The 25,087-nt window shown below is 51.1% G+C and overlaps 1 protein-coding gene across 1 annotated transcript in view; it reads left to right on the top strand.

The window, feature by feature from the left end:
• Positions 1-331: 331 nt before the first annotated feature.
• The window catches only part of COTL1 (coactosin like F-actin binding protein 1), a 42,517-nt gene continuing 17,761 nt past the window's right edge, over positions 332-25,087 (top strand). The window contains exons 1-2 of the mRNA XM_024735480.1: positions 332-533; positions 795-877. Coding sequence (XP_024591248.1) covers positions 457-533; positions 795-877 — 160 coding nt within the window. The 5' untranslated portion in view covers positions 332-456. The remainder of the gene's footprint in view (positions 534-794; positions 878-25,087) is intronic.

Here is a 25,087-nt window from a genome sequence, read left to right as displayed (position 1 = left end):
GGAAAGGGCTGGGGGATAGAGAAGAAGAGTGGGTAGGGAGAAGAGGAGGAGGAGGAAGGAGGAGGCGGGGGGAAAGAAGTCCCCTCCTCCAGCCCCCACCGCAGAGTTGCGCAACTCACTCGGGCTGGGATTGGTCGTTGTCACGTAAAGACGCCCCGCCCTCGAGGCCCTACGACCAATAGCGAGAGGAGGCGGGGCTGGATGCGTCCTGGGAGGCCAATGGCTGGAGGGGGGCGGGGCGGCGCGGCCTAGGTCTGGCGCGCGCTCACGGCGCCCTCGGAGCCAGAGCAGCGCTCGGAGCTCAGAGCTCGCTTTCCCCTAGCCGCTGTCGCCGCCGCTGCCCCCCCGCCCGCCCTTGGAGCGTCCCCGCCCCGCTCTGCTCCGATCCCTGCAGCCGTCTCGGAGCGCGCTTATCTGTCGCTGCGAGCGCAGTATCCACGTTGCGGCATCGCGGCGATGGCCACCAAGATCGACAAAGAGGCTTGCCGGACGGCGTACAACCTGGTGCGCGACGACGGCTCGGCCGTCATCTGGTGAGGAACTTTCCTTTGCTCTCCAAGCCCCACTCCCGAGCTCGCAAGGGGCCTGGTGCACTGAGCGGTCTTCCCGACCGGACGGATGAAGGGTCATCCCGTGCTGTCGTCCCGCAGCCTTAACCCAGGACGGCGTGGAAAGCCAAAGCTGGCTTCTCCCTAGCCAGAGCATCTTTTAGATTGTCCTGCTGGAAGCTCGGCACTGTGCAGCTACCAACGCTGATGTGTGTGTGTGTGTTTTTCTCTTCTCCCAATCCAAAGGGTGACTTTTAAGTATGACGGCTCCACCATCGTCCCCGGCGAGCAGGGAGCGGAATATCAGGACTTCATCCAACAGTGCACAGGTAGGGAGACGCGCCATCTGGGGGAGTTCCCCGTCTTCTGGGATATTGTCAGTGCCGGGGAGGGGCGGCAGAGGCCAAACTGGGCGGAGCCTGTGGCCACCCTGGGCGCCTCTGGCACTGTAGGAACCAGATTTGAGCGTTCTAAAGCCTCACAAAGCCTTCTCCCCTCTGGGCATCCAGAGCGATCAGAGGCGACCGCCTGGCTTCCTCTCTCCCAAGGTAACCTTTTCAGGCACGGAAGCTCCTTTGCCTCCTGCGGGTCGCTAGTTTTCCACCGTCAACTGCCGCTGTTCCAAACTCCTGGCTCCAGCCCTCCACGCTTTCCCCTTCCAAACTCCTGGCTCGAGCCCTCCACGCTTTCCCCTTCCAAACTCCTGGCTCCAGCCCTCCACGCTTTCCCCTTCCAAACTCCTGGCTCGAGCCCTCCACGCTTTCCCCTTCCAAACTCCTGGCTCCAGCCCTCCACGCTTTCCCCTTCCGCCGGTCAGTGAGCCCCAATAAAAACAATCCTAGCGTTTATTGCAGGAGCTAGAAACGGTCAGCTTCACCCACCCCCCTTCTCCCACAATCATTGTCCGTGTGCTGGTGAAATGTTTTTATTTGTAGACTATAGAACCAGATATGAAAGTGTACCCACCGTAGGATCTCATGTATATGAAATGATAGAAAAGGCAAAGCCAATCTGTGGTGTGAAAAGTCAGAAGAATGGGCATATTTGTGGGTAGATAGGCACTGGTGGGGGGCGGGAGGGGCACCCGGAAGGTGGTGTGGGGTCGGGTGGGGTTGAAAATGTATTTTGATCTGTGAGGCGGTTAAACAGGTTTCTACTTATGTAAGAAATCTTTCAAACAGAATCCTTAGGGTTTGTAAACTTTCTGCCCTTCCCTGCGGTGTGTTGAACCATTAGGAGGAAAGAACGCACGCAGGTAGAACCACAACCCCCCATCCCCACCCCATAGAAGCAAAAGGCCCAGCATCATTGGTAATAGGGCCTTTTAAAGCTGAGATTGGAGAATGGGCTCTTTTCCAGGCTCTGGTCTCTAGCTTGGAAACAGGTAGATTCAGACACAGGCAGTGCAGCCTGGAGGTTAGGGTGGGGATTCAGTCAGCAAGGTGGATTGGAATCCCCGCGTGGCCACCCTCTAGCTGTGTGGTTTGGAGCAAGTTACTTTACCTCTCGGGGCCTTGGTTTCCTCTCCTGTAATTTTAGAGGGCTGTTGTGAGAATTGGTGAGTCAGTGCCTGTGCAAACGACATGGTCATTTGTGAAATAAATAAAAAGTACTCATCGTGCCCAGGATCATGCGACGGCCCCTTTCCTTTATTCAAATGGTATTTTGCATTTACTCTAATTAAAAGAATGTTTATAAAGTGTCTGCTATGGGCTGGGTGGTACTGAGGTTTGTTTTTTTTTAAATCTTCTTTCAACTAGAACGTCTTCCTAAGAGCTGCCTCTAGACGTTCACTCACTGTTTTTGGAGGATTGTTTAAAATATCAGATGTGTGAAGTACTTTAGCAACTCACATCTAATGAGGTGCACCGGGCCTCTTGTGGAGAGCGGGGTGGGAGTGGGGGCTGGGTTCCAATCCTGGCAGAGGAGCCCAGTCTCTGAACCACCTCTATCCTTCCGCCGCCACGATGACTGCTTTTACAAGTGGAGTAAGTGCAGACTCCTGGCTTTCACCCCATCTGGTACATAACTGGGAGTTTCAGCAGTATTTTTTGCCTTGCTGGCCCTGAGGCTTTCTCATAGGCCGGCTTCTTTCCTCCCTGGACAGTAAGGTAGCAGTTTCCTCCTGCCGGCCATCCATCACCCCACCCCCCATCAAAATGGGGTCTTCCCCTGCCCCCCGCCCCCTGCCTCTGAAGCTATTGTTCTCTCCATCGAGTAGGAGAAGGTGACCCCGGGAAGAAAGGGCATCCTGTGAGTAGGTTCCGAACAGATGCTCCCGGCCATGGGGCGAGGCTGTGGTCAGAGAACACTTCCTCCCTCCCTGGAGCTTTGCGGTTTGCTACTCAGACCCTTCCCCCAATGACAGGAATGGGAGTGGGGAGGGCCTGGTGGGAGAACTAAAAATGCTCTCCCTGCTGTTTGTTGATCTTATGAATGGGCTGTGGGATCTGAAGGCTCCGTCTGCTTTGGCTGGAAGTCCACCTTCCTTCCCTAGCCATCTGTTGGACAAATGTATAGGCGAGTTATGGTTGCCGTGTCTGCTCTTCTTTGTGTTAGAAAAGCTGGTTCCATCCCACTGCCGTGTCCTCATAACCCAGTGACCAAGGATTCAGAACGCTGAGTAGTAACTTTCTATATGCAAGTCACTACGCTGGACATGCCTTGTCTCTGTTACTTCCATAGGTGAGGAAAGCAAGACCCAGAGAGGTTAAGTGACTTGCCAGAGATCACACAGCAAGGCCGTGGCAGAGCTGGGACTTGAACCCGGACAGGCTGGCTCCGAGATCTGTGCTCTTGGCCCCTTCTTGCTGAGGAAGTGGTTTAGGGTCTCATTGCTAAGCCATGAGGATTCTTCAGTGACACAGCAGGTTCTGGTCAGGGCTTGTGGGGTTGTTTGCAGGTTACAAAAGACACATTTGCCTATTCGCGTGATGCAGGGAGGCTTCTTGGTGGCCCTCATCCCCAGCCAGGTGTCCTGACAGGCCTGAGGCTCCCGTGCTCTGCAGACAGGCTCCCGCTCTGGTCCAGCCTTCCTATTTCCAAACCTCTCACAAGGTCACAGCGGACCTGGGAGCCTGAAAACAGCACCTGGTCGCCCCTCCGTCTGCACTGTGGGGATGAGGGGGTGGAGGGTCCCCGGGCTCTCTCTCCTCCCTGAGAGCCCCTCCTTGGGCATCGTCTGTCTGCAACACCCTCCTTCACCTCTCCTGTGCTCTCTGGCTACTGTCTTCCTTCTCCTGTCCTTCCCCCAGGTTTTCCAGAATGGAATGTGCCCGTGCAGCCTCTCCCTGTCACCTCTCCTCAGCCCCCAGGCTGGCCTGTCCTTGTCTGCAGGAGCTGCTTCCTGAAGGTCATGGATCTGGAAAGTCGCTGGGCCCTCGTCCTCCTGTTTCTTTCTGCCGGCAGGATTTGGAGTCCTCCGCGCCCCACACTGGCTCGTCTGGCGCTGGACTCACCTGGCCCCCTTCCTGCTGCACTAAGCGCTCCATCACCGCCTCTGCGCTTGCTTCTTGCCCCAAACTTCAGTCCGTGTGGAATGGTGGGAGATCTGTCAGGGGCAGTGAGAGAAGCCCAGTGCAGTTAGCTTAAGCAAAAAAAAAAAAAAAAATCAGTGTGGCTTCCACGGTTGGCAAGTCCAGGCCAAGTAGCAGCTGCAGGTAAGGCTGCCCAAACTCAACCTCCCCTCCTGCTGCTGCTAGCTCTGTCTTCCTCCTTTATTGCCCTTCTTGGGGGCAGGAGGGCAGGTTCTCCCTGAGCGGTGATAACAGATGCCCCCTAACCATCCCAGCTTCCGGGCTGTGGGCAAAGCCATCCAGATGGGGAGAGACAGACTCTTTGCCACCAATTTCAATGGAAGTCTCCAGACTGACAGCCACTGTTTGGCCTGGCTGGGTTCATATGCCCACTGTGAACCAATCTCCGCCATTCTGGCTGGCTAGAGCTGGATCGGTGCCCACCCCTGGAGAGGGGGAGGGGCAGGCCCACCCAAACCAGGAGACAGGGTGGGGGAGGGTGGTTTCCTAAGGGAAAAGTGGATGGGAGGTCATATTGCTTCCAGAAGAGGGGCAAACCCAGAACAGGTCCATGGCCCGCGCTTACTGCAACAGTCCCTCAGCCCTTGTTCTTTCTTGTCCTACAACCATTCTACCCCACCCCAACCCCCCACTGGGAATAACTCTTCCTAAAGAAGGGCTCTAATCAAGTTTCTCCTCTGCTCATTAACCATCTATAGCTCCCATCTGCCCATTGCATTTACAGGCTGCCTGCTTGCCATTCCAGTCCGTTGGTCCCCACCCACCTCTCCTGCCCAATAGCTCCCCACACCCTTCTTTGTGCATCTGTGGCCTGACCCTGTGTAATACTCCCAGCCTGCAGGCCAGTGATTTTGGAGGTTCCCTCCGGGCAGAATTCCTCTCCCCTGTATCTGTCCATCTGGGATTGAGCCAGCAAACCAGTCTAGTGCAATCCCTTCTGTATTTCAACAGCCAGAACCCTTGGGAATCAGAAAAGCTCTAGATTCACATCCCAGCTCTGCCCCTTGCTGTGTGGCCTTGGGCAAGGACATCCCTTTCTCTGTGCCACAGTTTTCTGCTCTGTAAAATGCGGGTCCTGATGGTGCCTGCCTCTGACGGTGACCGAGAGGGTTAACTGAAATAGTACGTCTAAAAGGAGAGCCCAGCACCTCCCTGGTGTTACTGTTACTTTTTATGGTATTATTTTTATTCTCCTAGCACTTAGGATGACAGTGTGCTTTCTGCTCTGAAGCTTTCAGTGCATGCCCCAGCTCAGCACACAGTAGGCACTCAACTCTGGGTTTGCCCGTGAGAGGCGCTCAACCCCAGGCTGGCACGCAGTAGGCCCCATGCGGGCGTGCATGAGACCTTTAGCCTGGGCTTGCATGCAGTATGTGCTCAGTACATGGTAACAGGTGGTTAGCACAGTGGTTGAAGGGCTGGGCTGCTTCAAACAGGCCTGGGTTCAAATACTTGCCAGTCGTGGGACCTGGAGCAGGTAAGTTCATCTGCTCTTTCTTTTTTTTTTTTTTCTCTTTTCTTTCTTTGCGGTACGCGGGCCTCTCACTGTTGTGGCCTCTCCTGTTGCGGGGCACAGGCTCCCGACGCGCAGGCTCAGCGGCCATGGCTCACGGGCCCAGCCGCTCCGCAGCATGTGGGATCCTCCCGGACCGGGGCACGAACCCGTGTCCCCTGCATCGGCAGGCGAACGCCCAACCACTGCGCCGCCAGGGAAGCCCTGCTCTTTCTTAAGATTAAGAAAGCAGCCCAGCTTTCTGGGCTGGCCAGATTAAGGATTAAGGAAGCAGGTCCATGGTGCCAAAGATGCAGTAAGTGCTCCATAAATGGTAATCACTGTGATTGTCACCTCACTGGTGGATTTAACTGTTGTGGAAGTAACGTACGTGGTCTGAGAGCACCAGAGAGATCGGAGGGGGAAGAGATGATGGGGAGGGAATGGGTACCGAGCTGTGCTAGAGGGCCTTTGGTTGCCCCAACAGAGCCCCGGGCAGTGGGGAGGAGCCAGGGCTCAGCTGGCAAAGGAGAAAGGAGCTGTTTCGCAGATTGACTGGTCACGTGATCTCTCTGATCTCAGCATAAGGGCTTACAGATCATGTGTGTGTGTTGGGGCAATGGCTCGAGTTGTCTATGAAATCATGTCTTGTTTCTGTACCTTACAAGTAATACACGTCCTTTGCAGGGTGCTCAGAAAGCAAGACTAAGCAGAAAGAAGAGAATAAAAACCAGATATAGTTCAGATATAGTTTAACGCTCAGAAATTTGTTCATTCGTTCGTTCGTTCCCTCTTTCCTTCCTCCAGTGTATACGAGCGGCTACTCTGTAGGGTACTGTTCTAGGCACTGAGGATAAATATAGATGCAGAGAAAGCCCCTGTCCTCATGGAGCTGATGTTCTATTGTCATCGCCCAGCCTTTAAAGTAGCTCCAGGGGCTTCCCTGGTGGCGCAGTGGTTGGGAGTCCGCCTGCCGATGCAGGGACACGGGTTCGTGCCCCGGTCCGGGAGGATCCCACGTGCCGCGGAGCGGCTGGGCCCGTGAGCCATGGCTGCTGGGCCTGCACGTCCTGAGCCCGTGCTCCGCAACGGGAGGGCCCACAGCGGTGAGAGGCCCGCATACCGCAAAAAAAAAAAAAAAAGCAATGGAGTTTTGGGCTTCCCTGGTGGCGCAGTGGTTAAGAATCCGCCTGACAATGCAGGGGACACGGGTTCGAGCCCTCGTCCAGGAAGATCCCCCATGCCGCGGAGCAACTAAGCCCGTGCACAACTACTGAGCCTGCATTCTAGAGCCCGCGAGCCACAACTACTGAGCCCACGTGCCACAACTACGAAGCCCGTGTGCCTAGAGCCCATGCTCCGCAACAAGAGAAGCCACCGCAATGAGAAGTCCGTGCACCGCAAGAAAGAGTAGTCCGTGCTTGCCACAACTAGAGAAAGCCCGCGCACAGCAGCAAAGACCCAACACAGCCAAAAATAAATAAATAAATTTATAAAGTAGCTCCAGAATGTTCTCATATAAATGTAGCATTGTTTAATACATCTTTTATTGATGGACCCCAAAATACTCTGTTGCAAGCAGTTCTATTTTAGAAAGAATCCAGCCGACTGGGAATGAATCCAGTTTTCTGTTGGTGCAGATTTTAGAGCCGATCAGTTACAGTTACGAGCATCGATGTTGGAGCCAAGGTGTCTTGCCTTGAGTTGTAGCCTTGCTGCGCTGTGTGACCTTGGTCAAGTCTCCCAGATTCTCTGTTTCCTCTTCTGTAACATGGGGATAGTAATTGCACATGGTGTACAGGGTTGTGAGGGCAAATTGACATGATACACATAAAGCTTGTAGGGCAATGCCTGGTTTAGAGTGGCTGCTCAATAAATGTGGTTACCGTTAATGTAGCACTTTGGAAGGTGGTCTGTCTGGGTGCAGATGATATTCCCATGATGCTCTGGTGAGTCTGGAGTGTTCAGCTCAAACATCACTCACAGAGAGATGTGGGGTTGCATGTTTTTGTCTGTCCAGCATGCCATCCTTTGGAGGAACTTCTCCCTGTCATTTTATAATAATCCTGCTCAGCCAATGTAGTTCCAGTGAGGTTGACTCCGCCTCTCCCCACTGAGAGGGCACATGACCCAGATCTGGCCAATCAGATTAAGCCATTAACTGTTAACAAGTCTGTTAACTGATTGGTTCAGGGTTGGGCCCAGGTGACTCAAGTCAAACCAATCAGCTCCATCCCTTAGACTTTGGGTCCCTTTATCTTTCTCTGGGATTAAGATCTGTAAGCACATTGAAGGCTTGGGGCTTGCAGCACCCATCAACCATTTGGAGAGGGAACCTGAGAACTCAGGTATAGAGCCAAAGATGGAGGATGGAGAACAGATGACATGGCTTAAACTCCTGGATCCAGCCATGCCTGAAGCTCTCTCCTGGCTGTTTGCTTTCATGAGCCAATTAATTTTTTTTTTTTTCCTTAAGGCAGCTTGAGAGGGTTCTTTCTCATTTCCCTCTAAAGGAGTCCTGGTCATAGCACCCAGAGTAGATGGCTGGGACAGGCTAAGAGAGGAGAATCCAGGTTGGGCAAGGAACTCAAAACCTCTCATGTGAGAACTGACTGAGGAAATGGGGCGTATTTCACTAGGAGAGACACCTCAGGGGGACAGGAGTGTTGTCTTCAGATGTTTGGGGAGCTGTCTTATGGAAGGTGTGGACTTATTCAGTGTTCCTACCCTCACCCCAACCCCATGTAGTGGAGCACCAAACAGTAGAAATTTCAGGGACAGATTTTGGGTTTGCCTGAGGAAGAACTGGCCTCAAGTTAGAATGGGCTGTCACTGGTGGTAGTAAGACCCCCATCATGGGAGGTATGTTAGGAGAGGCTGCCTGACCCCTTGGCATAGATATTTAAGAAAGAGGCCCTTCTTGACCATGCATTCTCCTTCTCTCTCACAGCCCCCTTCTCTAGTCTGCTCTGCTCCCAAGAATAGTGGCAAAATGCATTAGCTGAGGTATAGGTAATGCCGCTCTGGGATGGGATCAGCCCCACCAGGGACTGAGTGTGGCAGTGGGATGGTTCCTAAGGAAACGGGGGTGTCTTTATTGTTAAAGAAAAAAACCATTCATTCTAACTCTTGTTAAAGAGCAGTAAGGCAGACTTTGTTCAGGGGACTGTTGGGGTAGGTGTAGGGACCACTACAGGGGAGAGAGATCAGGTCCAACTCTGAATACAACAAGGAAAAGTGGGAATTTATAGTGAAGGAGCAAGGTGGGGATCCGTGGATAGAAAGTTACCAAGAGGAAGGGTCAGGGGTGACGGGGGATTCTTGCTGAACTGACTTAACGGGATACTTGCTGAAGGCAGGCCAGTGATCAGACATCACCGGGGGAGGGTGGGGATGAGGAACCCAATTTAGATATCGAGGGTGATCGGATATGGAGGATGGGGGATTCTGGCTCAACTGACTTGGCAGGATCCTTGCTAAAGTCGGATAAGGCAGGGATGAACACAGAAGTCCAGAAGTTGAGACCTAGTTGAAAAAGAGCTCAGAAGAGCCTGGTTACAGTTTAGTCAAGGAGAGAATCTTTGCTGTCACTGCAAGAGGGATGGAACGGGAAAGAGACAAATACACTTGCTGTCCATGGCCTCTGCCTGTGCAGCTGTACAACACACGTACAAGTGGCGGTCTATGTATTTTGCTCTTCTACATGTGGATCTTTTCCCCCTAGCTTTGCTCAAATTTAGAAATTGGTGTGAGAAGGGATGAAGAGAAATTGTCTAGTGAGTCTAAGGCAATATGAGGTCAAAAGGAAGCTGTAAATCTGTGACAGTGCTTTGGACATTGTAAAGTGCTATGTAGTCTGTTCCTCAGTATTCAACAAACATTGATTGAAACATCGCTTCTGTTGCTCCAGAAACAATGTTGGGTGCTGAGTCTTAAGTGGCACCTGAAGGGCTACTGAGACATTACCTCACAGTTTTCTGCAAAATTCACTCTCCCACTGCCTTCTTGGCCCACACATCCGTTGCTGGGAGGTCCTGAGCTGCATTGTGTCGCTTCTTTGTGTCATGAGATGCGTGGGCTTTGTGACAGCTCTTCTGGGTGATATTTGTGCTTCCTTTGGAGTTTGTGGGCCCATCTCCCATGGAGAAGTTTGCTAGATGTCCCTTTTCCTGGTAAGTAGGGTGTCTGTGGTTCAGCAAAAGTGTTCAATTAGTTGAAATGAATTGAGTTTCTGCTCCTTGAAAATCTTTAGACGTTAATGCAAACTTTTTGAAAGTATTGCTTGTGGATCATATAGATGTTATATCTACGTCCTCATCTCCCATCGTTTTTTCACCTCGTTACATCCTGGCGTCCCCCCCATAACCAGAGCTTGGCACCCTGTGCACAGGTCCTCTGTCTCCTTCTGGTGGCAAATGTAGTGGCCGTTTCTTTGTCTTTTTAAAAATAAATTTATTTATTTTATTTATTTATTTTTGGCTGCGTTGGGTCTTCGTTGCTGCACGTGGGCTTTCTCTAGTTGTGGCGAGAGGGGGCTGCTCTTCGTTGCGGTGCACGGGCTTCTCATTGCAGTGGCTTCTCTTGTTGCAGAGCACGGGCTCTAGGTGTGCGGGCTTCAGTAGTTGTGGCACGTGGGCTCAGTAGCTGTGGCGCACGGGCATAGTTGCTCCGCGGCATGTGGGGTCTTCATGGACCAGGGCTCGAACCCGTGTGCCCTGCGTTGTCAGGCGGATTCTTAACCACTGCACCACCACCAGGGAAGCCCCGTTTCTTTGCCTTTATTCCACTTTCCCTCCTTCCAGCCTTCGTCAGCGACCACTACTCACTGAAAAGATAATTTTCCCATCCTTCTGCTTCTGCACTGCAAAGCTTGCCTAGTTCTCCTTTTCTGTTTCTCATCTCTTGCTCTTGCTTCCTTCTGCTGGTTCTCCTTCCCTTTCGTGCCCCATAAGTGTGGGTGTTTCCTGGGGTTCGCCCTTGGCGCTGGCTTTTCCTTCTCTGGGATATTTATTGAGTGCCTGCTCTAGGGAAGCCCTTTGCTGAGTGCTGAGTTGACCCTTTCCTGACCCTGGTGAGTTTGCAGTCCAGGCGGGGGTGGGGAGACTTCTCTCTCCCTTTAACAACCTTTTGTAGTTTTTGCCCGTAAGGTCCAAATGCTTAGAGATGACATGGAATGTCCTTTAGGATGGGATGCTCGCCAGCTCACCCCACGCATGCACACTCCCAACACATGATTCTGACCCCATGGAGGCCAAATGCCCCGCAGTGTGTGGCGCTTTGCATGTATTGGCTCATCTATTATAATTTTTCTTATCCACGAGGGGTGTGTATGTAATATGTACAACGGACCAGAGTAGGAGTCAGCCCCATTTTACTGATAAGGAATCTGATGGTTTCCTTGGAGAGTCAAAAGTCACTTGCTTGGTAGACTCACAGATATAGAGGACAAACTAGTGGTTACCAGTGGGGAGAGGGGAGGGGGGGAGGGGCAAGTTAGGGGTAGCGGGAAAAAAGGGTTATTATGGGATTATAGGAAATCATGTGTGCAACACTTTTGAAAATTGTAAAGCACTATGGAACTTAAAGAATGTTTCACCCCATAAACAAAAATTTTTTTAAAAAGTCACTTGCTTGAGATGGCACAGTAGGTAGAAAACTTTGAATCCAGATCTGTGTCCGAGGCTCCCAGCCTTTCCCCTGCACTGTGCTGCCCTGCCTCCCCTTTCCTTGGGACTTGTGCGCAATCTTCCCTCTTCCGGCCCTGTCCTCGTCCGTTTTGCTTTCCTGGAGGACTTCTATACATCCGTCAAGGCCCAGTGGAAATATCCCCTCCACTCAGATGCCCTCATTGCCTTTGTGATGCTCATCACATTCTGCGGTGGTTACACGTGCGTCTGTTTCTTCAATTCCATGGCGAGATCCTGGAAAGGGAGACTTTGTCTCTGGCGGTGGTATCCTCAGTGGAGCATCTCCACCCGTCGTGGTTACCTGGTTCCAATCTCTCTTTTTATTTATTTATTTATTATTATTTTTTTAACATCTTTATTGGAGTATAATTGCTTTACAAGGATGTGTTAGTTTCTGCTTTATAACAAAGTGAATCAGTTATACATATACATATATCCCCATGTCTCTTCCCTCTTGCGTCTCCCTCCCTCCCACGCTCCCTATCCCACCCCTCTAGGTGGTCACAAAGCACTGTGCTGATCTCCCTGTGCTATGCGGCTTCTTCCCACTAGCTCTCTGTTTTACATTTGGTAGTGTATATATGTCCATACCACTCTTTCACTTTGTCCCAGCTTCCCCTTCCCCTTCCCCGTGTCCTCAAATGCATTCTCTAGTAGGTCTGTGTCTTTATTGCAGTCTTGACCCTAGGTTCTTCATGACCATTTTTTTCTTTTTTTTTTTTAGATTTCATATATATGTGTTAGCATATGGTACTTGTTTTTCTGTTTCTGACTTACTTCACTCTGTATGACAGACTCTAGGTCCATCCACCTCACTACAAATAACTCAATTTTGTTTCTTTTTATGGCTGAATAATATTCCATTGTATATATATGCCACATCTTCTTTATCCATTCATCTGTCGATGGACACTTAGGTTGCTTCCGTGTCCTGACTATTACAAATAGAGCTGCAATGAACATTGTGGCCCATGTCTCTTTTTGAATTACGGTTTTCTTAGGTTATATGGCCAGTAGTGGGATTGCTGGGTCATATGGTAGTTCTATTTTCAGTTTTTTAAGGAACCTCCATTCTGTTCTCTATGGTGGCTGTATCAGTTTACATTCCCTCCAACAGTGCAAGAGGGTTCCCTTTTCTCCACACCCTCTCCAGCATTTATTGTTTGTAGATTTTTTGATGATGGCCATTCTGACTGGTGTGAGATGATATCCCAATCCCTTTTTCACCAGTGGGTGTGTCACTCCCTTGTGTGGACCCAAGTCGCGGGCTGTAGCACTTCCTAACTCCGCAAGCTATATCCACATGACTGTTCATGTATCTGTTTGGTGTCTGACTCTCCTGCTAGAATCTGAGCTCCTGGGGAGCAGAAGCCTGCTCTGCTTGGTTCTCTGCTGTACCATCAGCACCTGGCATTCTCTCCAGGTGGGTGTTGAATAGATGAATGAACACAGTTCCCTGAGATGTTTGAGAGCTGAGCTCAGCCCTGGACGGCCCGCTGTTCCCTCTGCCAATATAACAGCCCAGTGGCCTGTATGGAGTGCCAGCAGGTGCCGAGGCTCTGAAACCCTCACCCGCACTGGCCTCTGGCCCAGCTCCCTGCCCCGGAGCCCGTGCGTGGCTGCATTCCTCACCGACTTAATTTGATGCTTTCGGCTTTTCAGATTCCACTCAGTGGCCTCTGCAGGGGCAGGTGCCCAGAGGCCTGTATGTGAAGGCAGGGCTGTTAACTTCAGCATTTCGTGTTTTGTTTTTTTTTTTTTTTTCCTGTACATGGGCCCCTCACTGCCGTGGCCTCTCCCGTTGCGGAGCACAGGCTCCAGACGCGCAGGCTCAGCGGCCATGGCTCACGGGCCCAGCCGCTCCGCGGCATGTGGGATCTTCCCGGACCGAGGCACGAACCCGTGTCCCAGCACCGGCAGGCGGACTCTCAACCACTGTGCCACCAGGGAACCCCAGCATTTTGTGTTTTATTTCATCAGTGTATTTGAAATTAACCTGCCTGACATCCTGTTTAATTCTGGACTTAGTTTCTGGTCATCTGTCTCATTTTTCCTCACGTACTTAATCTTTTTTTATCATCCGTGTATTTGTGTAAGCTTCCTTGCCAATAATAAGTAATAGTAATACTTCAAAAATAATGGTGAACACTGGGCTTTTATTGTGCCAGGAATTGTGCTGAGGTCATTGTATGAGTTTCCTGTGGCTGCTGTAACAGATGACCACAAACTTAGTGGTTTAAAACAATGTACTTTTCTCATCTTAGAGTTCTGGAGGGCAGAAATCCAAAATCAACCTCACTGGGCTAACATCAAGGTGTGGGCCGGCTGTGTACCTTCTGGAGGCTTGAAAGGAGAACTGATTTCCTGGCCTCTTCCAGCTTCTAGAGACGCCTGCATCCCTTGGCTTGTGGCCCCTTCTTCCACCTTCAAGGCCGGCGATGGCTGGTTGAGTCCTTCTCGCGATGCCACTTCTCTGATTCTTCTGCCTCCCTCTCTTCCCTATTTGAGTGATGACTTTGGGCCCACTCGGATCATCCGGGATAATCTCCCCATGCCGAGATCCTTAATTTAATCACACCCACCGAGTCCCCTTTGCCGTGTCAAGTCACAGAGTCACAGGTTCTGGAGATTAGGCTGTGGACATCTTTAGGGGCCATTGTTTTGCCAGCCAGAGTTATGTAATCGTGATTTCATTTCATCGATACCGTGACCCCATGTTGTAGGCCCTGTTGTCATTCCCATTTCATAGACAGGAAAACTGAGGCTCAGAGCCATAAAGTCACTGGCCCGGGGTTGCACAGAGGCGGAGCTGTGCTCCTCACCCAGTGCCTGTGCTCCTGGCCACCATTCCTGACCCCCTGCAGCGCTTGCAGCTGAAATTCTTTTGAAACAAGGAGGGAAGACCAAGGGCGAGCTCTTTTCTTTTTTTTCCTCTTCCCCTCCCCCAGTTTTATTGAGAAATAATTGGCATGCACCACTGTATAAGCTTAAGGGGTACAGCATGATGGTTTGCTTTACGTATATCACGAAATGATGACCGTAATAGGTTGAGTTAACATCCACCGTCTGATATAGATACAATAAAAAGAAAAGAAAAAAAATTTGTTTTTCTCCTGGAATAGGAACTCTTAGGAGCTATCCTCTTAACAATTTTCCACACGCTTTTTTCTTGAATGCCAAGGGGCAGACCTGAGGCCTGTGTCTCTGGCTGGTGGTACATTTATAAGAATATGCAGCTCAGAGGTACTTTTTCTGCCTTTATTCAAGTGAAGAGCCTGTGATGGTCTCTGGGGAGCAACACTCCGTAATTCAAATGCCTCCATTCTTCCCAGGGAAGAATTGTCACTCTGCTACGTTTTTTTTTTTTTTTTTCCAGTACGCGGGCCTCTCACCGTTGCGGCCTCTCCCGTTGCGGAGCACAGGCTCCGGACGCGCAGGCCCAGCGGCCATGGCTCACGGGCCCAGCCGCTCCACGGCATGTGGAATCTTCCCGGACCAGGGCTTGAACCCGTGTCCCCTGCATTGGCAGGTGGATTCTTAACCACTCTGCCACCAGGGAAGCCCTAGGCAAGGGATTTGAATCGACATTTCTCCAAAGGAGACATACACATGGCCAGTAAATACATGAAAAGATGCTCAGCATCACTGTCATTAGGGAAACGCAAATCAACCCACAGTGAGGCATCACAAGGAGACTATAATAAAAGGTGTTGAGAGGATATTGCGATTCAGAACCCTCATGCACTGCTGGTGGGAAGGGAAACTGGTGCAGCCCCCATGGGAAACAGTTTAGCAGTTCCTGAAAGGTTAAGCCTGGCTATTTCATGCCTTAGTATCTACCCGAGAGAGACGAAAACACACAAAAATTTGTACATGAATGTTCACAGCAGGATTATTGACAGTCCCCAAAGTGGAAACCACCCAAATGTCCATCAGCTGATGCACGGATAGACAAAATGTGGTCCATCCATCAATGGAATATTACTCGGTCATAAAAACAAATGAAGTGCTAATTCATGCTATCACATGGGTGAACCTTGAAAACATGACGCTGAGTGACACATTATTGCTGAGAAGTCAGACTTGAAAGGCCACATGTTGTGTGATTCCATTTATTTCAAGTTTCCAGAAGAAGCAAATCCACGGAGATAGAAAGCAGATTATTGGTTGCCGGGAGTGGCGACGGGGGACGAGGAGTGACTATTCATGGGCATGGGGTCGCCTTTTGAGGTGATGAAAATGTTCGAAAATAGACAATGGTGATGGTTGCACAACCTTGTGGATGTACCGAAAACCAACGAATTGTACGTTTGAAAGGGGTGAATTTTATGGTATGTAACTATCTTAGTTTTTAAAACGTGGAGAAGAAAGGGGGTGGGACTTCCCTGGTGTGGTCCAGTGGGTAAGACTCTGCACTCCCAGTGCAGGGGGCCCGTGTTCCATCCCCGATCGGGGAACTAGAACCCGCATGCATGCCGCAATGAAAGATCCCACGTGCCACAACTAAGACCCGGCGCAGAATAAATAAATAAATAGGTTTTTTTTGGAAAAAAGAAAAGAAGAAACAGGGTGAGGGGGTTGACAGAAATCCAGCAGGGTGGTGGCCTTGCGTGTGCAGGGAGGTGGGGTCAGAGGACTGATTTTGCCTGAACAGCATGCATTTTATTCCCATGTCTTTTGTCCTACGACCTTGCAGAATTTCGCCTTGGGTCTTCCTGTCGTTCCTTCCCACGTCCACATTTGTGGTTCTGCCTGCCGCTTTTCCCTCCGTGTCAGACCTGCTTTCCCCCACGGCCCCTTTCCAAACCCCTGCGCCCAGGACACCCTCAGCCCCGCCCCTCGTGCTCACTGAACTTGATCGTCTCCCGGCTCTCATTTCCCGCTGCCTCCGTGTGCCCTGAAATAGCCAGCCACGTCCTTGTCATCACCACTGTCTGGCGTTTTTAGTGGCGCTGCCTCTGTGCCAGGTTCAGTTCTGAGCCCTTCCACAATTCTGATGAGGATTGACAGCCAGACACAGCACCGGACCCACGGCTGGGTTTTCATAAACTTCCAGTTCAGCGCCTGGCACCAAGCTGGTGCCCAGAAGTTGTTTCGTTGCCTGCAACTGTTGCATCGGACATGGGTACTTAAGGGAAAGCGGAAGGTCTGTCTTGGATGTTCATGTGCGTTAGTAGCTAAGAGAATCAATAAAAGAGTGAGTTGACGCAGCTGTAAATGTGTGGGCAGACTCCAGGGCTGCGAGTGTCAACAGCTACGGGGATGAAAACCACTTGTGTGTCTGTCCCCACCACTCGGGGGCTCTGAGGCAGGGACAGAGAAACCCCCCCACACACCTAGCTCAGAACATTGGGGATCAGAGAGGGGATGCCAGTGAGCCCTGGTCACACAGCAGAGAGAGGCAGAGTGGGGACTTGAACCTGGGTTTCCTGGATCTCTGAGCTGCTGAGGGTTGGCATTTGCTTTGCACCTCTGGGGCCCCATGCTTGGTGATGAGCAGGGAAGGGAGAGAAGAACCCCCACGTTATGCAGGCGTTGCTAATCCTACCATCACCGTGTTCTTGGGCTGCCCTTCCCATGTGCTTTTATTTACAAGGCACATTTGTCCAGACCAGGTAATTGCTACCTGTCTGTCCACATCTGATCATTTCTGCTGGTCTCTTCATTAGAATCTACACCTTTAAAATCCAGGGAGGGGATTGGTTTTATTCTTATAAGATAGCATCTCTCAGTGAAGTGACGCAGCTGAGGATTGGGGACCAACGTGCTTCTGAGCTGCTAAAGAAGATGGGCAGAGGCTCCTCATTTACTCGAGAAATGTTTACTGAGCATGGACGGTGTGTCAGGCACCGTTGTGGGCACTGGAGATGTCACAGGGAACAGGATTCCTGGTCTCCTGGTGCAGGGTGAGCAGACTGCAGGAGCCCTCAGGGATGTCACTGAGCCTTTAAACTCTTGTTTTACACACAGTAATAATAAGCTAATTATATGCCCCTCTAGCCTGTGGCAAGTCAGAGATAGAGAGAGGGACTGGTAGAGGAAGGCATTCTGAACTTACCCGCAGAAGCTGGTGTTTTTGTCTGTGGAGTTCTGTCAGAATCTATCCCTCAAGTTGTTAACATGGGCCCCCTTCTTCCTCATTACCCTCATTAGCTGGGTGAACTCTAGGTCATCCTTCAAGACCCAGTTCAAACATCACCTCCTCTGTGAAGGCTTCCCTGATCACCACCCCACAGGAAGAGTTAATTTCTTTCTTTCTTTGATGTTCCCATATGCCCTGTGATGCCTCGTGCCTATGGTGCTAACTTCATTGTGTCCACACACTTAGTTTTTCTTACTTGCCCCGCTAGATTGTGTATTTTTTGAGGGTTCATATTGTGTCTTATTCAGCAAAGTCTTTGAACCAAAAATTGTCAACAAGTGTTTGTCAAATGACTAACAGCAGTGGAAGAAACAGCAAAACTATAAAAAGTGGATACGAGAATGCAGAGCCGTGCACACCGGGACACAGTGCTCAGGCAATCAGACACCGAATCCTTCAGTGTCTTCGGAGTGTCTCATTGTCAACGCTGCAATTATGTACTCAGAGCCTCCAGGAACTGGTTACAGCCACTGTTCTCTAAGTCAGAAGGTGAAGCCAGATGTAACACGCTGACTGCCATTTAAGGAAGTAAAAGTAGTCATTAAAAAAAAAGTTACGGTGCTGTCACTGAGGGAAAACCTTTAGCTATCCTGATAATTTGGGTCTCCAGATCAGCCCGTTCCCTGAGGGTTCTACCAAAGTCATCATCTTTCTTTTCCCCTGGCTATATTCTGTACTCCATTTTCTTGTGTTCTCTGTCAAACTAGGAAAGCTGGGTCATTCACTTCACGAAAATGCAACGAGGAAGGAATCATTTGAGAAGTCTACTGCTTTGAGGAAGGGGTGGGACAAAGAATCAATGTGCAGAGACAGTGTGATCTCACATGCAAGGACTGTATACACATCCATGGAGCCCTTGTTCTCCGTGTCCAAGAGAGGGAGGACATTTAGCACTTCCAGGTCTTTGTCTGTCGCTGCCTGGGCTCCCACATCAGCAACTTGATGGAAATGATGCAGCTGTGGCAACCGGCCAGCTGTCCCTCTGCCCCAGGCGGCAGGATGTTTGAATTCTTTCCTGTTTCCTTTCATGCCCGCTCTAGGGAGCTTGCTTGGTGGAAGCTGACAGCTCAGCTTTTTGGAGTGTGGGTTGTTTTTTCCCTTACTGAACCTTGTTTGCATAACTTCTTAGGGAGTCTATATAAGGTAAGGGCAGCTTCAGCCCAGCTCTGGGGCAATTTCCTGCTGTCTCCTTCCCCCTTTCTTTTGTCTTGCTCTGAAGTTCGGTATTGGATGGAAATTATGAAATGATTACTTCTCTCTCTCTCTCTTTTTTTCTTTCTGTTGACCGGTAGATATTTATTGAGTGCCTACTATGTGGCTGGCGCTGTGGTTTGTGCTGGGGATACGACAGGAATTGGACAGATGTGAAAGCAGCTAAAGAGATCAAAGGACATGCACCCAAAGGTTTACTTAGGTGCCACTTAGGGAGTTTTCTAGGGTTATTTAGGTGGTGAGGCTTTTTTTTTTTTTCTCGCTTGTTTGTGCTCCTAATTATTCTACACCTAGTATGTGTTTTTGTGTGTAATGAAAAAAATTGTTCAGAGCATTTGCAAAAGTGTGAGGAAACATCACACTGCTTGACTCGTGGCAGATCCTCTGTCTCCTCTGGGTTTCGTCCTCCAGCCAGTGCCAGCTTTGGGAAAAGGCAGAGGGGAAGACAAGGGTCTTTTTTGGGAGAAGGCAGGGCCCCTGGATCAATGTGGATCTGTGTCAGGGTCACCGTGGTGAGCATACTGGGTGTGACCAGTCAGAATCTGTCCCTCAGTGATTCTGAGCCTCAGGAGATTTCAAGTGTGGGTGGGAGGGGTGGGAGAGGGCAGGGAGTCATTAAGAGCTTGGTGGGGATTATGTGCCATTTATAGTTTTTGGGAAATTTATTAGAGCAGTTCATCCTGGTGGCCTTGGTGATTCCAGATAAATCTGACCCCCCTCTTTTCTTCTCCCCTTTTCCCATGCCCTCTGTGGTAATCTCTCCCTGTTTGCGTCATCCTATTTCCTTCATATTCCTCCGCCTCCTGCCTTACCTCTACTCTCTTTTCCTAAGTCCCTCCCTCCTTTCTAGCCCTAGACTGGAGCTGGAGGAGGGAAGAGATGGGAGAAGGGGAGGGGGTGGTAAAGGCAGTTGATAGGAGAGAGAGAGGGAAATGCAGGGTGGAGAGGAGTATAGAGGAGGGCTGGGGGAGGAAGGGGCTACAAAGGAGAGAATGCCTAGTGACCACCGCCGGCGTTTCTTTTGTTTTCTTTTTGGCTGCGTTGGGTCTTCATTGCTGCACGTGGGCTTTCTCTAGTTGTGGCGAGCGGGGGCTACTCTTCGTTGTGGTGTGTGGGCTTCTTATTGCGGTGGCTTCTCTTGTTGTGGAACACAGGCTCTAGGCACGTGGGCTCAGTAGTTGTGGCTCACGGGCTCCAGACCTCAGACCCAGTAGTTGTGGCTCGCGGGCTCAGTAGTTGTGGCGCACGGGCTTAGTTGCTCAGCGGCATGTGGGATCTTCCCAGACCAGGGCTCGAACCCGTGTCTCCTGAATTGGCAGGTGGATTCTTAACCACTGCGCCACCAGGGAAGCCCCCTGCCGGTGTTTCTGAGCAGAGTTCTGCCAGGCAATATCCCAAGAACTTTTCAGACAATGACTTTATGCTGCAAATTAACTTACACGTAGTCAGTGAAGGCAAGGAGCCTTGAAAAGAGGAGCAGGACTTTGAACCAAGTGGGCCCTGCCTGGGGTCTCTAGGTCCTGAGGGGTCCTTAGGGCTGTGGGACTGACTGGTTCAGGAGCTGTTTCACACTGATAACCCATCCTTGGCCCGTGATGAGGCTTCACAGACCAACCAAAGGGTCAGGTTCTATGAGAGTGGAGTTTTATGAACGCCCTCTGAGGACCATCTCTTCATGAACAAGACTCTCACTGAGCGAGGGAGGGGAGGGTGGCCACAGTCCCGAATTGGGGCCACCTCAGCGAAGGTCAGAAGGCAGCGTGCGGTGGTGTCGATGGTCCTTGGGGTCGGGGCTCCCAACCTTGCTTTGTCATCGGTCGATGGCTCCCCTGAGATGGGGCTCTCATCTGTGGTTTTGTGATGCATTTGGAAATCGTTGTTAATGATGGCTTATGTCAGCAGACATATAGAGGTCACAGAAAAACTCCCTATTACCGGTACCGTAGCTCAGCAGCTCTTTGTCTAAATACTGCTCTTCTGTCTTGGGCTGTGGGATTCGGGGGAAGGGGGAGACTCTGCGGGGACAGTCCCGCTGGTCTTTGATGGGGAGATGCTCAGGGAACCACGCCTAGATGCCTCAAATTCTGTAAATTCTAGTGTTGAGAAGACACACCTTACGGGAAGCTCCTTTACACGATCAATTCCTTAAAATAAAAGGTGCTGGTGGGGAGGAAGTGGGTGAGGCTGAACTCTGGGCACTTCAACTTTTCTGCCCATGAGACGTTTTTTCTCACTCCCTTTCCTGGCCACGGGATAGTGGGTCCTCCGAGCTGAAAACCCCATCTTCTCTTCTCACCTCTTCCTCTAGGTCAGTGGTTCTCAGGCTTTGGAGGCACCAGAATCCCCCAGGGGCTCGTTCAAACTCACTTTCCAAACCCTATTCCCGGAGTTTCTGAATTCAGTCTAATGTGTACCTGGGCGATGCTGTTGCCGCTGGTCTGAGCACCACACTTTGAGAACTGCTGCTCTAGATGTAAGCAGAGAAAAGGAATGTCTGGCTTCTTATCACTTCACCTCTCTGAGCCTTAATTTCTCCATCTGTGAAATGGGATCGGAAGCAGTGCTGACCGGACAGAGAGGTTGGGATAGAAAAACGTGCAGCTACGTGTAAGTGCTTAGGACGGCGCCTAGCACGTAGTAAGTGCTTAGTAAACAGCCTCTGTCATCTTCAGGACCCTTATTGGTCTTATCTGTGCCCCCTAGTGCTTGACACTGTGCTTGACACACAGTAGGTCCTCAAGAAACACTCATGGGACGAGTGACCACATGACTGTGTGTGCCTAGGAGGGCCCTACTTTGAAACTGAGCAGAGTGTGTGTAAGTTTGGCAGATACAGAAAGCCAGCAGAGAGGCTGGAAGGCAAGGAGCCTGTCCTGTTGGAGGGACTTTTTTTTTTTTTTTTTTGACCGCACCTGCAGCTTGCGGGATCTTAGTTCCCTGACCAGGGATCGAATCTGGGCCCCCTGCATTTGGAGCATGGAGTCTTAACCACTGGAACACCACGGAAGTCCTCGAGGCTGTCCTGTTGGGTTTGGCAGTTAGGAAGCCACTGTGGACCTCGGAGGGCATTTTCACCAGACAGATAGGGATAGAAAAATAGTCACCATCCCCATCAGGCAAGCCTTTCACATCTTTTTCTTTTTCATTGAATCCTCACAACCAACTTGTGAGGTAGGTATTTGACCCATTTTGCAGATGACGAAACTGAGGCTTAGAGGCATTCAGGAATCTGGTCTCATCACAGAGCTGGTATGAAGAGGGGATGAGTTTCTAATGGATTCCAGAACTTGGACCCAACCTGGATGCTGTAGACCAGAATGTTGAGGCTGAATGGTCAAGGGAGCAGCAGGTGTAGACGGCTGTGCTGGGACCTCTCACAGAGGGTGCTCAGAGTGTGTGTCCCCTGGTATGAGTCCTGGGCCCAGGTGCCCCCCACCAAGGTTGTCCAGGGCTGCACCTCAACTTTTCAACCTCAGACTGGAAAGATGTGCCATTGGCCCATTGGGGACCAAGTGCCACCCCAGGGGTGACAGTGACCCCAAGTACCAAACTTCTTCTGGCCAATTTTGCCATCCTAGTGTGTATGTGCCCACACATGCATTCACACACACACACACGAACATGCACACACAGGCACACAGGCACACACACACACACTCATATATGCATATGTGATGGGGTCAAGCTCTGCCTTCCAGGTGATGCGCCCGTGTGCACATCCGTGTTTGGTCTGCCCTGTTTGTTCAGAGGAAGGAAGTTAGCGACTAAATGAGAACTTCCTCCTGCATTGACTAGTTGGAGGTCAAATGGGCTTAGGACCTCCTTCAGGATGCGTGGGGGACAGAGGTCTGTGTGGGCAGCTGTGAAAATGTCACTCAGACCAACAGGTTTTTCATCTCAGACTTTCAGCTGACTTTGCAGTGTCATGCCAAATCCCGAGTGGCAGACATTTGTAAGCAAAACGTGACTCTCGGATTTTCAGAAACGTCAGCAATCTTCTTGGCCAGAGCATTGTCAGATAAGCACCAAACAGGCACCCAGGAAAGCAGTCTCTCCGGCCTTGATAATTTAAATGACATTGGCCTGCAGTTCTGGAAGGGCTTAAAAGCCAGGTTCCCTGTGTCTTTGGAGGTGGGCGTGAGACTGACTTATCGGATATCTGTCTTGTGCCAGGTCCTGGGCTGGTACTTGGGCACATGGTTTGTAACTTTCCCACTGAGTTTGGCCAGTGATGGGGCTGTTGGGATCCAAGTGTGGTCATGGGATCCCAAACGTCCAGGCTGACCAATGAGGAAAAGGGAAATAGAGTGGTTGCCATGGAAACAGACTGCGAGTTCTTTTGGCTGGTGTTGTCTTAGCCTTAACAAGGCGCGAGGCATCTGAGGTGTGGCCCGCCTCCCCCTCAAGTCAAGACTGCAATTTAATTAAACACTTTGGAGCTGGTTCTCCTGTTCCTCCAACAACACTAGGAACAGTGTGCTGGCTTCCCAAAAGCGGCCTCGATGCTCGGAAATGCTCGGGAACGAAAGTCCTGCACCAGCCGTGCGTGGCTGCGTGAATTTCAGTTCCTCAACCCGGACAGCCTCATTTCCTGTTCTCACTCTCCACGCGCAGCTCTGCCTGGTAGCTCAGGCTCCGGGGAGAAGGTTCTACCATGTCGGGCCAGCATCCTATTTAATCCTCATGGCCAAGGAAGGAGGGAGGTATAAAATTACCCCGATCTGGAAACATCCCGAGCGTCCATCAGTGCATGCATGGATGAACGGAACACAATGCGGTCCATCCGTACAATGGAATATTATTCAGCCATAAAAGGAGTGAAGATCGTGCTACCACGCGGATGAATCTGGCCAACATGCTGAGTGAGAGAAGCCAGACACAAAGGACCACATAGTGTAGGTTTCATCTGTGAGAAATGTCCAGAACGGGCAAATCCAGAGACAGAAGACAGATTAGTGGTTGCTTAGGGCTGGGGGAAGGGGGGTGAGGACTGATGGCTGGTGGGCAGGGGGTTCTTCTGGGGATGACGCAGATGTTCTGGAATAAGGTAGTGGTCATGATTGCACAGCAGTTTTCATGTACTAAATGCCGCTGACTTCTCTGCTTTAAAATAGTTAAAATGGTGAATTTTTTTGGCGGTACGCGGGCCTCTCACTGCTGTGGCCTCTCCCGTTGCGGAGCACAGCCTCCGGACGCGCAGGCTCAGCGGCCATGGCTCACGGGCCCAGCCGCTCCGCGGCATGTGGGATCTTCCCGGACCGGGGCACGAACCCGTGTCCCCTGCATCGGCAGGCGGACTCTCAACCACTGCGCCACCAGGGAAGCCCAAAATGGTGACTTCTGTGGTGTGATTTTTACCTCAATAAAGAAAAAAAATGGGGAGGACCAAAACAATCACCCCATTTTACAGGTGAGGCAGCGAGGCTCCGATGTTTGGGGATTAAGTCAGATTCCTCCGGGACTAAGAGACAGAGCTCACATGGCCTCCTGCCCTTGGACTTTCCTTTCCTCATTTCCCACGGCCAGTTGGTCACTAAGCCATGTCAGTTTGGCCTGTGAAGTGTCCCTTACACCGGTCTGTCCTCACTGCCTGACCCCCGTGGTCAGGTCCCAGGATGGGCACCCACCAGGCTCCCATGGCTGGGTGGGGTGGTCCCCTAAAGCAGGGAGGCTGGGCAGACACACCCGGGATGTCCTAGCCCTTGGCTTCAGGCTGGCTCTGTCCTTGGCATGTTACCTTGGGCACATCACACAACCTCCCAGCCTCATCTACCAAACGGTTGTTTGGATGTTGATGAGGGTGATAACGATGTCCCCCGACCCTGCGGCCCACCTCCCAGAATCCTTAGAAAGACCCAATGAATGCTGACCCGTAAACCGAAAGGTGCTGTGCCAGCCTGAATGGCGATTATGATCTGTTTCCTTTAAGAAATGCCCACATGTGGCATTTGATCAGGAGTCCGTGGCCTGCCAGGGCTGTGTCTCAGCTCCCCTGGTCAGATGGTTCCCCCTTAGACAGCGTAGCTTGTCGTCAGGATGAGCTCATGCTTTGAGGTACTAAGCAACCAGTGTAGACTGTGTCTCAATTACACTGAGAGGGCTGGTGGCCTTGGATCTCGGTGAGAACCTTTACTTTGTGTGGGATTCGGCACGGGGACACCGGGAATGATTCTAGGAAGAAAGACTCCTTGATTTAAAGAAGAAAAAGCCATAAAACCTCAAAGTGTGAACATTTGACCAGCAGCATCAGTAACACCTGGGAGCTAGTTAGGAATGCAGACCCTGGGGCCCTATCCCAAACCTGCCGAATCAGAACCTGCATTGTAGCGAGATCCCAGGTGATTCAGACAATGCTTGGGAAACACAGCTCGAAGGGTCATTGGGTCGCTGAGAAATCCTAAAGCCAGCGACGAAAAGCCATTTGAGAATATGAGCTGAACGAAGCGGCAGGTACAAGATGCATGACCCCA

This window comes from Neophocaena asiaeorientalis, unplaced genomic scaffold, assembly GCF_003031525.2.
Source record: "Neophocaena asiaeorientalis asiaeorientalis breed wild unplaced genomic scaffold, Neophocaena_asiaeorientalis_V1.1 scaffold40, whole genome shotgun sequence".
Lineage (NCBI taxonomy): Eukaryota > Metazoa > Chordata > Mammalia > Artiodactyla > Phocoenidae > Neophocaena > Neophocaena asiaeorientalis.
This window is presented reverse-complemented; position numbering and strand designations above follow the sequence as displayed.